The sequence below is a fragment of the Canis lupus genome, chromosome 16, assembly GCF_048164855.1.
Source record: "Canis lupus baileyi chromosome 16, mCanLup2.hap1, whole genome shotgun sequence".
Lineage (NCBI taxonomy): Eukaryota > Metazoa > Chordata > Mammalia > Carnivora > Canidae > Canis > Canis lupus.
Window position 1 is genome coordinate 56,713,310 of NC_132853.1, and position 13,046 is coordinate 56,726,355.

Sequence of the window (13,046 nt, forward strand, 5' to 3'; positions counted from 1 at the left end):
AGGCTTCATTTTCTACCTTTTCCTCTTCCTAATGACCTATGCCTAGGGATTCAACATCCTCCAGCTCAAGGCTAAGGAAAGCCTCCCACGCCCCACCCTTTTGGTCAGGAAGGCAACAAAAGAGCCTTTGTCACATTGGCTTTCCCCATTCACTGCCAGACTAGGCAAATTGGACACCAGGCAGTTAATCTGTGGGCTAGCAGGGTGAAGAGAAGTTGGCTGGCAGCCTCTGCTTTGTTTATCTGTTCCCTAAGACTGTTCCAAGTACATCCTGGCTAGTTCTTGTAGTCTTTGTATCTAAGTAGGACAATCTTAATTGTTTACCGACTCATTTTTTTAAGATTTATTTATTTATGAGAGACACAGAGAGAGAGGCAGAGACACAGGCAGAGGGAGAAGTAGGCTCCCTGCAAGGAGCCCGATTCGGCACTCGCTCCCAGGACCCCAAGATCATGACCTGAGCCAAAGGCAGATGCTCAACCACTGAGCCACCCAGGTGCCCCAGACTCATTTTTCTTTCCCCTAAGATAATCACATTCTATATTAAATTTGACCCTTACTGCTCTGTCGTTTTTGATAGACAAAGACAAATATAAGGAAACAGACATGGTCTATACACATCAATTGAACTGAGCAGGACTGCAAAGACAGGCCAACACCATAGATGGAAGTCAGAACCATGAGGTGACGGGGTAGGATTTCCCCCACCCATCACCCCAAGAATTAATCATCTGCAGCAAATAAGTTGTAAATGTGCTTTAATGAGTCTCTTAGTCCCATCAACACACAAGAGCTTCTAACATAATCACGGAAATTGTCCTTCAAGAAACACTTGGTAAGCTTTATATCCATTTTACTTCCTTCCTTTGCTCAGTATATTTGGAAGCTCCCTGAATATCACACATTTCAATCATGCAACATAATCACTTCATTCAGAATGGCTTTTTGCCATTTCCAAATAATTAAATCCACCCTCAGTAATCAAAAATTTACATAACTGGAGTAGCCAAAAGAAATAGGCTGCAAGTGGTTTCGGAAGGTGAGCCCCACCAGCAAACAGAAGTGAGGATGATGCAGCCTTACCCTTCGCCAAGGACAAAGGCCGGGGAAGAAGCACACCAGAGGGTAGCCTCGTGGGGTGTCCAAGCCCCTCACTACATGCATTTTACTCCCAGGCAAGACCTTCAGGTCTCCCCCTCTTTCCAAGATCCAGATCAAACAAAAGCACGAGACAAAAAGAGTACCATGACCAGGAGGCAACCAGCACAAAATTAAAACTGCTGGAGGACAAGAGGGCCATCAGAAGTAACCATCATCACTGTGCTCTATTGCCAACACTACAAGGGCATGGATCCTTATACCCAGCAATCCGTTTCCTGGAATCTTCCGAGGTATCTGCCTAAACAGATAAATATGACATATGTGAAGCGTTATTGCCTCAAGCACCTTCTAGAGAGGCTATTGATGACTGATTCACCTTCCCACAGGGGAGGGAGGGGCTGAGTTCCAACCCTCTCAGTTGCTGATTGGTCCCTCAGGCAAAGAACCCCATTTCAAGGTTATCTAGGGGCTTCCAAAAAACCACCTCTGGTGCTGTTGAAAGGGTGCTTGTTAAATAAAAGACACCTTTATTGCTTTTAGCCCTTAGGAAATTCCAAGGGTTTTAGGATCTCAGCACCAGGAAAGGGAGGAAGACAAAATATATTTTTCTTTTTTAATTTTTTTTTTAATTTTAAGTAGGGTCCACGCCCAAGGTGGGGCTCGAACTCACAACTTTGAGATCAAGAGCCACATGCTCTACCAACTGAGCCAGCCAGGCTCCCACAAATATATATTTCTTTTTACAAGTCACATTGTCACTGAGGCTAAAAATAGCTTCCGTGCCAGATTTGGTTTAAGGATGAAAGATGATACACATAAATGGTTGCACACTGCTGGCATTTAGTGCCAATCTTATTACTAACACAGTCTCAGGAATCTAAATTAACCAAGACACGAAGGTCTGCATTTTTCAAAGACACACATAGCCTCACTACCCCATTCTCTGAGAAGGGATGAGAGGAGATAATCCCACATGGAAGGTCACCCTCAGGTAGGCTAGGATTTCCCCTAAGGGAAGGAAGGGGTGGCAGATGCTATCTACAATACAGACAGCTAGAAATGGGCCACTGTGGAAAGAACAAATGAACGAAAGAAAAAAATACAAAGAAAAAAATACAGTGTCAAGATGGTAAAGAAAGAAAGAAAGAAAGAAAGAAAGAAAGAAAGAAAGAAAGAAAGAAAGAAAGAAAACAGTGTCAAGATGGTCTTGATGAGTATAAATCAGCAGCAGTTATGCATTGCGTTTAATAACAAAAAGCTTTTTAGCAAAGCTGAGCAGACAGGGACCAGGTTCAGGGAATACGGAACGGTTTAAAGCCTGGAGAGGAGGATCAAATAGTACAGTGTGACAAACAGGGTAGGAATGTCAAAAGCCTACAACTGGATTTTGGGAAGCATTTAGTTTAAAACGCGTATACATTTATAGTGAAAGGAAACTCAATTGTTGTTTGTATGATAACACCATGAATTCTATCACTACGATTTTTAGAGGAAACGGGGTACATAAAGTTGTGCTCCCTCTTACCTGGGTATCGTCTGTATAATGAAAATATCTTGGCCACGAACAGATTCTTTTATTTCAACTCTTGTTTCTGAAAAATAAGAGTTCTGTAGTTTAAGAAAAGCACTTCATGATACAATAATTAGGCAGCATCTAGAAGGAGTAGAGATGAATCTAAACCAACACTTCATCTAGTGCACCAAAATAAATTCTGAATAGATCTCAGGATGACAAGTGTGTATACAAAAAATGTGAAGTTAAAGGGAAAATAAGGCAAAAATACACCAAAAGGCAAAAGTAACACAAACAGGTCCACAGAAAATCTCAGGGTTCAAAAAGGAAAATTTATCACCAAAATAAGACAAGATGCTTGGGGAAAAGTCTACAGCAAATAAAGAGGTCAAAGGTTAACATCCTCCTTTCAACAAATGCTGAGGCCTCCTTGGTGCCAGGCCCTGTCCTTGGGAGAACCTAGACCAAGTGTATGAAGACCAATCCAGGAGACACAGGAGACACAAAGGCTGACAGACTTTTCAGGCCATTGTGCCAGAAAAGACCAGGAGACAGGGCACCTATCTGGCTCAGTCGGGAGAACAGGTGACTCTTAACCTCAGGGTCAAGAGTTCAAATTTCTTTCTTTTTTCTTTCTTTCTTTTGTTCTTTCTTTCTCTTTCTCTTTCTCCCTTCCTTCCTTCCTTCCTTCCTCTTTCTTTCTTTCTTTCTTTCTTTCTTTCTTTCTTTCTTTCTTTTCTTTCTTTCTTTCTTATTCATTCATGAGAGACATAGAGAGAGAGGCAGAGACACAGGCAGAGAGAGAAGCCCTCCATCCTAGGACCCCAGGATCACACCCTGAGCCAAAGGTAAACACTCAACCACTGAGCCACCCAGCTACCCCAGGATCAAAAGTTCAAACCCAAGGATGGGTGTGGAGAGAAAAAGAAAGAAAAGAAAGAAAAGAGAAAGAAGAGAAAGAAAGAACAAAAGAAAGAAGGAAAGAAAAAGAGAGGTGCCTGGGTGGTTCAGTCAGTTGAGTGCTGACTCTTGGTTTCAGCTCAGGTGGTGATGTCCTGGGAAGTCCGCTTGAGGACTCTCTCCCTGTGCCACTCACTCCACTCCTGCACACTCTCTCATGGTGTACTCCCTTTCTCAAATAAATGAATCTTGAAAGGAAGAAAGAAAAAGAGAAAAAAAAGGAAAGGGAAGGGAAAGGGAAAGGGAAGGGAAGGGAAATGGAAAGGGAAGGAAAGGGAAAGGGAAGGAAGGGGAAGGAGAGGGAAGGAAAAAGGAAAGGAAAGGAAAGGAAAAAGGAAAGGAAAAAGGAAAAAGAAAGGAGAAAGGAGAAAGAAGAGGAAAGGAAAGGAAAGGAAAAAGACCAAGAGATAGGACACCTGGGTGGCTCAGTGGCTGAGTGTCTGCCTTCGGCTCAGGGCATGATCCTGGGGTCCTGGGATGGAATCCCACATCGGGCTCCCTGCATGGAGCCTGCTTCTCCCTTTGCCTGTATCTCTGCCTCTGTCTTTCATGAATAAATAAATAAAATCTTTAAAAAAAGAAAAGAAAAAGACCAGGAGACAGAATAATGGGGCTCAGAGAATAACAGCCTCATTGCAAGCTAGGATGTATACCGAGGAAGGGAGCATGGAACACCCAGAGATGTGAGGGCAGATGGCCAGTCAGCCCCCTGGAGAGTACAGTGAATAAGGAGGGAGGGAGGTCAGGTAGCCAGCGGGGGCCAGACCATGCAAGAGTCTGGACTTCATTCTCAGGACAGGAGAGCCACTGGAGGAGTCGAGAATGGGAGGGGGTGTGATCTCTGGCTGTTCGTGAAGAGAACAGGAGGGCGACAGTGGCAGCAAGGAGTCCCCCATGCACCAACGGTGGGCCGGGCCAAAGGATCTAGGATGAGCAGTGAGTGGACAGAGCTCAGATCCCAAAAGGTCCTGTGTGATCGCTAGGGAGAGCGGACTCTGGAGAGCAGGATTTCAGTGGAAGTAATAAAACATTTGCATTTTGGAAACATCCTGGTGGCCTAGGGAGACTGAAATGGAGGTAGGAAGGCCTGTCAGCAAGCTACTGCAACAAGCCACAGAGAGAGGGAGCGAGGGAGAGGAGGCTTAGAATAGTGATGGGAGGATGGAGAACAAGGTCTTCATTTTTTTTTAAGATGTCTTAAAGATTTGAGAGAGAGTGTGTGCACCTGCACATGAGCGGGGGTTGGGGGGGAGAAAGAGAATCCCAAGTAGACCCCTCCAGCTGATCGTGGAGCCCAAGGTGGGCTCAATCTCAAGACTCTGAAATCATGACCTGAGCCCAAACCAAAAGTCAGATGCTTAAATGACTGAGCCACCCAGGCACCCTGATAAAATGAATAAATAAATTCTTAAAAAAAAAAAAAAAAACTGCCTTCTCTTCTAGTGCATATTTTCAGGAGGTTCCCAAACTCCATCACCATAAATTAAAATTGTTATTGCTAAGTAAACTAGCTCACTTATCTGCATTTACCTTCAGGCTTTTTTTTTTTTTTTTTTTTTTTTTTGGTGGTGGTGGGAGGGTTCTTTTAAAGATTTTTACTTAAAAAAACTCTATTTATTCATGAGAGACAAAGACAGAAGCAGAGACATAAGCAGAGAGAGAAGCAGGCTTCATGCAGGGAGCCTGACGTGGGACTTGATCCCGGGACTCCAGGATCATGCCCTGGGCGGAGGGCAGACGCTCAACTGCTGAGCCACCCGAGTGTTCCTAAAGATTTATTTTAGAGAGAGAGAGCATGAGTGAGTGCATGTGCAGGGGGCAGGGCAGAGGGAGGAGAATCTCAAGCAGAACTCCCCTCCCCACTGAGCATGACATGGGGCTGAATCTTACCACACCTGAGCTGAAATCAAGAGTCCACACTTGATGGTTTGAGCCACCCAGGTGCCCCCACTTCTAGGTTTTTAAATATCAATATCTCATAAAATTTCTAAAGTCACCAAGTAAAAACTAAGTGTGGGGGCACCTGGCTGGCTTAATCAGAGGAGCATGTGACTCTTGATCTGGGGGTTGTGAGTTTGAGTCCCATGTGGGGTGTAGCGATTAAGTAAATAAAACTTTAAAAAAACAAGTTACTAAGTGTGGAAGCTGGCTGAAGGCTATCTGCGGGCTAATTATAAGAAACATGGAACTTATAACATCCTGGACGTTATGTGCTTTCCACTAAACAATCCATTACATTAGCTCTTTTCAAATACTTTGCTTTTTAATTTTTTAAGAAAGATTTTATTTATTTTATTTTTTATTTTTTTGGAAAGATTTTATTTATTGAGAGAGTGAGAGCACAAGCAGAGGGAGCAGCAGAGGGAGAGGGAGAACCAGACTTTCCACTGAGCAGGAAGTCCAACACAGGGTTCGATCCCAGGACCCTGTGATTATGATCTGAGCCAAAGGCAGACGCTTAACCGACTGCGCCACCCAGGCGCCCCTACCTTACTTTTTTAGATCTTCGAACGTCAGTTAGGTCTTAGTAATTTATCTCCTCAAGCTACTTCTACCATAGATAGTTATACCTTAGAAAGGAGAAACGAAGCACAGAATCATAAACCTAGGCTTTCAATTTTACGAAAATAGCTCCAAATTATTTTATATTAACTTGTCTTTGCAGGGTATTATAATCTGAAGTATGCGGCCAGGGAGACTGATGATGCAGCATTCCTAGGACACTAGCCATCAACAAAGTGCTTTCAAGCATTATCTTTTAACGTTACAATTTTCCACAGGAACGCAGAGGGCAGCAAAATGGCTTATCATCCCGGGATGAGAGTCTACAAGAGACTTGAGAGAAAAATTTACAGATGAGAGAACTCAAAGATGGTTTTTCAATAAATCATTACTACCTGGTACCAGACTGCTCTTGATGCCAGTTGATTACCTAATGAGACAGATAAATGTAAAAGTTACTTATCAAATGTAGCCCGATATAGAAGGAAAAACATATTCTCTACATCTCTCCTTTTTTCCACTGTATAATGACAGGACGTTTGCATTATCTTGGGGAAAAGGGAAGGAGATTAAAAAAGATAACAGAGAAAGAAATCAAGACTTGGAGGGGAGTAGAGAGGGATGGCTCATACCTGGTGTTAAAGAGAAAAATGTTTGTGTTACACGTAAGTAATATTTGCCTTTTTTTGTTTTGTTTTGATATTTGCCTTTTTTCATGGCAGCCCGGGTGGCCCAGCAGTTTAGCACCACCTTCGGCCCAGGGCGTGATCCTGGGGACCCTAGATCAAGTCCCTAGTCCGGCTCCCGGCATGGAGCCTGCTTCTCTCTCTGCCTTTGTCTCTGCCTCTCTCTCTCTCTCTGTCTCTCATGAATAAATAAAATCTTGAAAAACAAACAAATAAATAAAAACATGTCCACTAACTAACCATAGAGAACAAAGAATGTTTAAGAAATCATTTTAACTCACCTCCATTGGTCTCTTGATAGACCACAGATTTCCCCAATTCAGCACCAAGACGCCTGTGGGGGGGAAAAGGCAATTAAGAATGCTCTTTTTCATTAAAAAACCCTCCAGTTCATACACGTATGTTTAACAAAAAGGCTAAAATAACTAGACTAGAATTCTCTCCCAAAAAACAGTTTAACGTGTGAAGAGCTACACATCTGCTACCATGCCACAAGCAGCTTCAAGTGCCTGCCACTTTGTGACAAGCTGCTTTCCCTGGGGCCACAGCCCAAGTTTCCTGCCTAAATTCATTGTTTTCTGAATAATAACCATCTTGCAAAATCACTCCCTGACAAATGTCTGGTTATTAGCACTAGCTCCAAAACCACAAGCCAGAGGCAAAGGCCTCAGTTGTCAAAATCATATTGACTTCAGTGCCATTGATCAAATGCAGTGTGAATCTTGTTTGGATCCTGATTAGAACAAACCAAGTTTAAAAAGCCATTTCTGAGACAGTGAGAGAAAATATGAACAAGGACTTGATACCATATGATATTAAGGAATTCATGGTGTCATAGGTTGTGGTTTTCTTTTTTAGATTTTATTTTTAAGCAAGCTCTACACCCAACGTGGGGCTTGAACTCATGACCAAGAGATAAAGAGTGTCATGCTTCACCAAATGAGCCAGCCAGGCACCTGCTGCAGCAGGTGTTTTTAGTTAGCAGTTGGCATTACCACTTTGATGAGTGAAATGCTATGATGTAGGGATAGAACCTGTTTAGAAATACTCAGCCAGGTACACAGTGGAGCCGTGAGGGAGGACATGGGGTTTGAGGTTCGTATTGAGGACTACGGTGGCTTCCAAGGATTGGACAACACCTCAGATACACGGCCTTCTGGCCAAGCGCCTGCGATTTCTGACTGTTGAGCATTCTTGTAACCCAGTGCTTGCAGCTTTCCCTCAGGTTTGCTGTGGCTGAACCAAGAAAGGAGCACACACTGATTTCTACAGAAATTATGATTCCATGATAGATTTTGAGATGAAGAAGGCTGCTATCTTTCAGAGTGCAAAGTGATTTTGGAACATCAAGAATTTCTTTGGGTAATGGAAGTTTGCCACTGACCTGGTGTTCCCCGGCTATGAAACGTGAATATTGAGGTATGAAATAGTTTCTCTTGATAAAATTAACAAATAGTGTGCACAGTACGTGTAAATAAATAACTGAATGAAATTATTCCAGTCAGGCCTACAATGGAATACTATTCAGCCTTAAAAAGGAATGGGGGGAAAAAGGGAATGAAATTCTGATACATGCTATAATACAGATGAACCCTGAAAAAATTATTCTAAATAAGTCAGACACAAAAAGACAAACATTGCGTGATTCTATTTATAAGAGGTACTTAAAATAGGCAAATTCAGACACAAAGTAGAATAGAAATTACCAGAGACTAGGAGGGAAGGGATAAGGGAGTCAACTGGATATGGAGTTTCTGTTCGGTATGATGAAAAATTTCTAGAAATGGATCCCGGTGACAGTTACAAAACACTCTAGGTGTACTTAAAGCCACTGAATGGTACACTTAAAAACTGTTAAATGGTACATTTTATGTTATGTATATTTTACCATAATTAAAAAAAATACTCCTTGGGGCACCTGGCTGGTTCAGCCAGTAGAGCATGTGACTCTTGATCTCCTGGTCATGAGTTCAAGTCCCATGTCAGGTCTACTTACTTAAAGAAAAAACAAACTCCAGCCAAAAAAAAAAGGTGAGATGGGTAAAATAAATGAAATAAGATTAACAAAAAGTTACTAAATTGAAACTGGATGAAGGATATACTGGGGGTTAATTTTAACACACGTGTAACTTATACACATCCTGGAAATGTAACCCACCTAACTTTTTTATGGATTAAAATGCATAACCCAAAAAGTTTGAAAATCCCTGCTTGGAAGTTTAGATCCAAAAGAAATCCTGGAAATAAAATATCATAACCTCAGGGACCTTCAAACTTTGTCTAGTGGTAAAGGCCTTTTTCCAAATAAAATCTTACTCAGAAAGTCAAGATCTGAAACAGATAAAGGAGGCATTTACAAACATTATTTATAGTAATTTAAAACACTTCTGGAACAAGGCAGGGAAGAAGCTAATATTTAAAAAAGCAAAACCACTGACGTTTTAAAGGTGCCCTCCTCCCTCAGCAAGGTCACTGTGGCATATCTGACCCAAAATAAACAAACATGAGCTTTATGTTTAAAGTTAGCATTTTAGTTTGGCCTCAAAAAGCCAGATATTCATTGGGAGTTAGAAACAGAAACAAGGTAGTAGATTGCAAAAGGATTTGCTCTTCTAATCTCGCTGAAATACTCCAGCTGAAGAGAACATAGTATTACTGAGAAAACAGGACTCTTAAATGACCCTTCTACGTTCTTGCAAACATTTACAGACTCTGAAAAATCCAGGGGAACTCTAACGGAGGTTGTTTTAAGATACAAAAATAACTTCAAATATTAAAAAAACAAGCTCTTCGTTTTAGATCTTAACGTTTGTCACGAGTTTATTTGGAAAGGGCTCCTGAGGCCGTCCCTTTACATTAGAGCCCTGGGACTCTCCAGAAGAGCCAGCTAGAGAAGAGGCCAGCGGGGAGGCTCTGCTCCGCTCCTCCGAGCTTTATCTATATTATTTGGTATCATGCTCAACAATGTTCCTGCCCAGTAGATAGCACCGTCCTTATCTTACCCATGAAATTCAGAAAAATCAAATCTCTTGCCCAGTGCTGCCACGGGGCTAGTAGGTGGCAGGGCTGGAGAAGGAATCTCAGAAGCCACTTGAGATCACCGGCTTCCTTGTTTTTTTTTTTTTTTTTTTTTTTAAAACACACGGAAAGGCAGAGATTTTTCCTCCAAAATGATGGAATCTAAAGTCGACTTTAGGAAATGCGGTTAGGCTTTTATTATTCGCGGGCAACCCGGATGGCTCCGGTTCAGCCCAGGGTGTGATCCTGGAGACCCGGGATCGAGTCCCGCATCGGGCTCCCTGCATGGAGCCTGCTTCTCCCTCTGCCTGTGTCTGTGCTTCTCTCTCTGTATCTCTCATGAAAAAATAGAATATTAAAAAAAAAAAAAAGACTTTATTATTCCCGGCACCAACTCCGACAAATTCTGCTTCCCCTGGAGTTGCCTCCTTCCCACGGCCCTCCCCTCCGCCTCCGCTTCCTGGGAGCATCCTGCGCCTTCCACCTGCAAGGCCGTGCAGCCGCCCCCCGGGTGCAGCGGTCCCCCCGGCGCCACCCGGCCGGGTCGGGAGCCCCCCCCGCCCCGGGAGACCCGGGAGTGGCGACGCCAGCCCCCAGGCACCGCGCCCGGGCCGCGGAGTGGCGGCGAGAAGCCGGAGAACGGGCGGAGCGCGTCCCCGCCGCCGGGTCGGGCCCGGAGCCCCGCGGAGGGCGGCGCGCAGGGCAGGGCGCCGGGACGCCCGCTTACTCGGTGATGCGCTTGGCCAGCTCGGTGCAGGCGGCCGTGGAGTTGGCCGAGAAGACTCGGTAGCCGGTGCGGGCGGCGTTCATGGCCGGGCGGGCGGCGGGGCGGGCTCGCGGGGCGCGGAGGGTCGAGGACGCGCAGAGCGGCGGCAGCAGCAGCAGCTTCTTGGGCATCGTCCGGCCGGCCGGCGCGGGGCGGCTGCGAGGGCGCCGAGACCCCCGGCGCGGGCGCGGACAGGCCGGAGCCCCCGAGGGTGCGCGCAGCGGCGGCCGCCGAGGGCTGGGGCGGGACCCACGCTCGCCGCCACCCGCGTATCAGCCGCCTCCGAGCCCGGGGCGAGGACGCCGCCCCCTCTGGGCAGCGCCGAGACGCGGCCTAGAGCGTCCCCGGAGCCGCCATCTCAGGTGAGGGCGCGGCGGTGGGCAACTCTCCCGAAGCTTGTCCTGCCCGGGGAAGCCTCGCGAACCGCTCCGCCGCTTGCTGCCGTCGCTCCCCCGGGAGCTCTTCTGCTCTCACGCTCTTGGGCGGCGCCGCCTGACTTGATAGCGGTCCCAGCCGCTTCCAAATTTTCTGCCAGGATCCAAAATGTCTGCGGCCGAGGAGGCTGACGCTCTAGCTCCGCGTCTCTATGCTAACACGGCCGAGCGGCCGGCGGGGCTGGAACGCCCAGCTGGGATTGATTTGAAAAGTGGAGGGCGGGGTCGCTTTCCGCGCGTTGCTTGCACCGCCCGGGAGGTGGTGCGTGGACCCGAGCCCGGCCTTTAATCCGCAGACTGTCCCCTCGAACCTGCACCTGGGGCAAGGTTCCCTGAGCGGGTCAAAGGACTCCTGCCTGCTACTGCTTTGCTCGCGGTCACGGAAGGCCTTCCTCCGCCTCCACGTGCCCGCGTCCCTTAAGGACCTGCTCCCCTCGGACGGAGTGGCATCTGCTCGGCGGAGTCTTGCTCCATCACCTCAGTCACCAGCGCCCTCCGCCCCGGGACCCGGCCACGTGCGCTACGAGGCACAGTTGCTTGTGTTTCATTTATGGCTGTGAACCGGCTGCCTTCCCTAACTGGGTTAGAGACCCCTCCTCGGGCAGGATCCTGTATGATTCAGGGCTGTATGATTTCCCGGTGTCCAGAGCAGTGTTGTGGGCTCCAGGGGAACGCTATCAGTACATGTCGACGGATACCCAAGAATTGCAAGGAGGGGGAAGCCTATGTGGGTCACTGGTTATCAGCCGCCTCAGGACTGGGGAGGTTGGCAGGTGCTGTGCTTCTCACACACCCACTACCGGCTAATGAAAATATCTTTCAGGGACTCTGCCCGCTGTGACATTGGGCCTGAGGGAACCCTAGACTGTGACTCATCACTGCAGGGAGGCTGATGATCCTAAAGTTCAAAACCCTGCCCCCCCCCCCATCTCCCCCATCCCCCATCCCCCCCAATCCCCCCCCCCCTCCCAGCAGCCTGATCCACCTTCTGCTTCTGGCTTTCCAGAATTACTTGCCCCGCCTGCCCCCTTGGGGCAGGTTAAATAAAAAAAATAAAATACATATTTTTTAAAGCACATAAGTTAAATAGCCTAGGTCAAATTATTTTTAATTTATTTTATTTTTTAAAAGATTTTATTTATTTATTTTAGAGAGAGAAGACTTGAGTGGAGACGGGTGGTGAGAGGCAGAAGGAGAAGGAAAGACCTCAGGCAGACTGAAGCTGAGTAGGAGGCTGCAGAGGGGCTCCATCCCACAACCCTGAGATCATGGCTTGAGCCAAAAGCGAGTCAGATGCTTAACGGACTGAGTCACCCAGGCGCCCCCAAATTACTTAACCATAAGCCTTGTCACCCTTTTTTTTTTTTTTTAGATTTTATTCTTTTTTTTAGATCTTTATTTGTAATATTTATCTTTTATTTTTATTTTTTTAAGATTTATTTTTTAAATAAATCTTTATAAGATTTATTTATTCATCACACACACACACACACACACACAGAGGCAGAGGGAAAAGCAAGCTCCACGCAGGGAGCTCTACGTGGGACTCGATCCTGGGACTCCAGGAGCATGCCCTGGGCTGAAGGGGCACTAAACCGCTGAGCCACCCGGGCTGCCTAGAGATTTTATTCTTAAGTAATTACACCAAACGTGGGGCTCAAACTCACAACCTGACATCAAGAGCCACATGCTCTAGTGACGGAGCCCGCCGGGCGTCCCAAGCCTTATTCCCTTCTAAAACAAAAGGAAACCACTTCCCTTCACATTTTCCTATCTGTATCCCCCAGATCCCCTGTACTATGTTCGTTTTCTCAGATCTCCTGGAACTGTACCACCTCTATTCCCTTTTAAGTGAACATGACCAGAAGATTCCCAGCCAATAAATCCTAGAAGTCAGCTTTTACTCTTCTCTTTCCCTCCCTTTCTACATCTATCCACTTATCCATATGTTAACATTTACTCAGCACCTGCTATTTGCCAGGCCTGTTTTAGGTGTTTCAGATACTTTAGTTAAAAAAAAAAAAAAAAGAAAAAATAAAGACAAAAACTCCTATCCTTGGAGGAGT

General features: G+C 45.9%; 1 protein-coding gene across 1 annotated transcript in view; it reads right to left on the reverse strand.

Annotated features, from left to right (window-relative positions):
- The window catches only part of PRPSAP1 (phosphoribosyl pyrophosphate synthetase associated protein 1), a 25,728-nt gene extending 15,033 nt beyond the window's left edge, over positions 1–10,695 (reverse strand). The window contains exons 1-3 of the mRNA XM_072781695.1: positions 10,508–10,695; positions 7,044–7,096; positions 2,627–2,693 (exon numbers count right to left, since the gene is read on the reverse strand). Of these exons, the coding sequence (XP_072637796.1) occupies positions 2,627–2,693; positions 7,044–7,096; positions 10,508–10,677 (290 nt within the window). The 5' untranslated portion in view covers positions 10,678–10,695. The remainder of the gene's footprint in view (positions 1–2,626; positions 2,694–7,043; positions 7,097–10,507) is intronic.
- Positions 10,696–13,046: the final 2,351 nt, after the last annotated feature.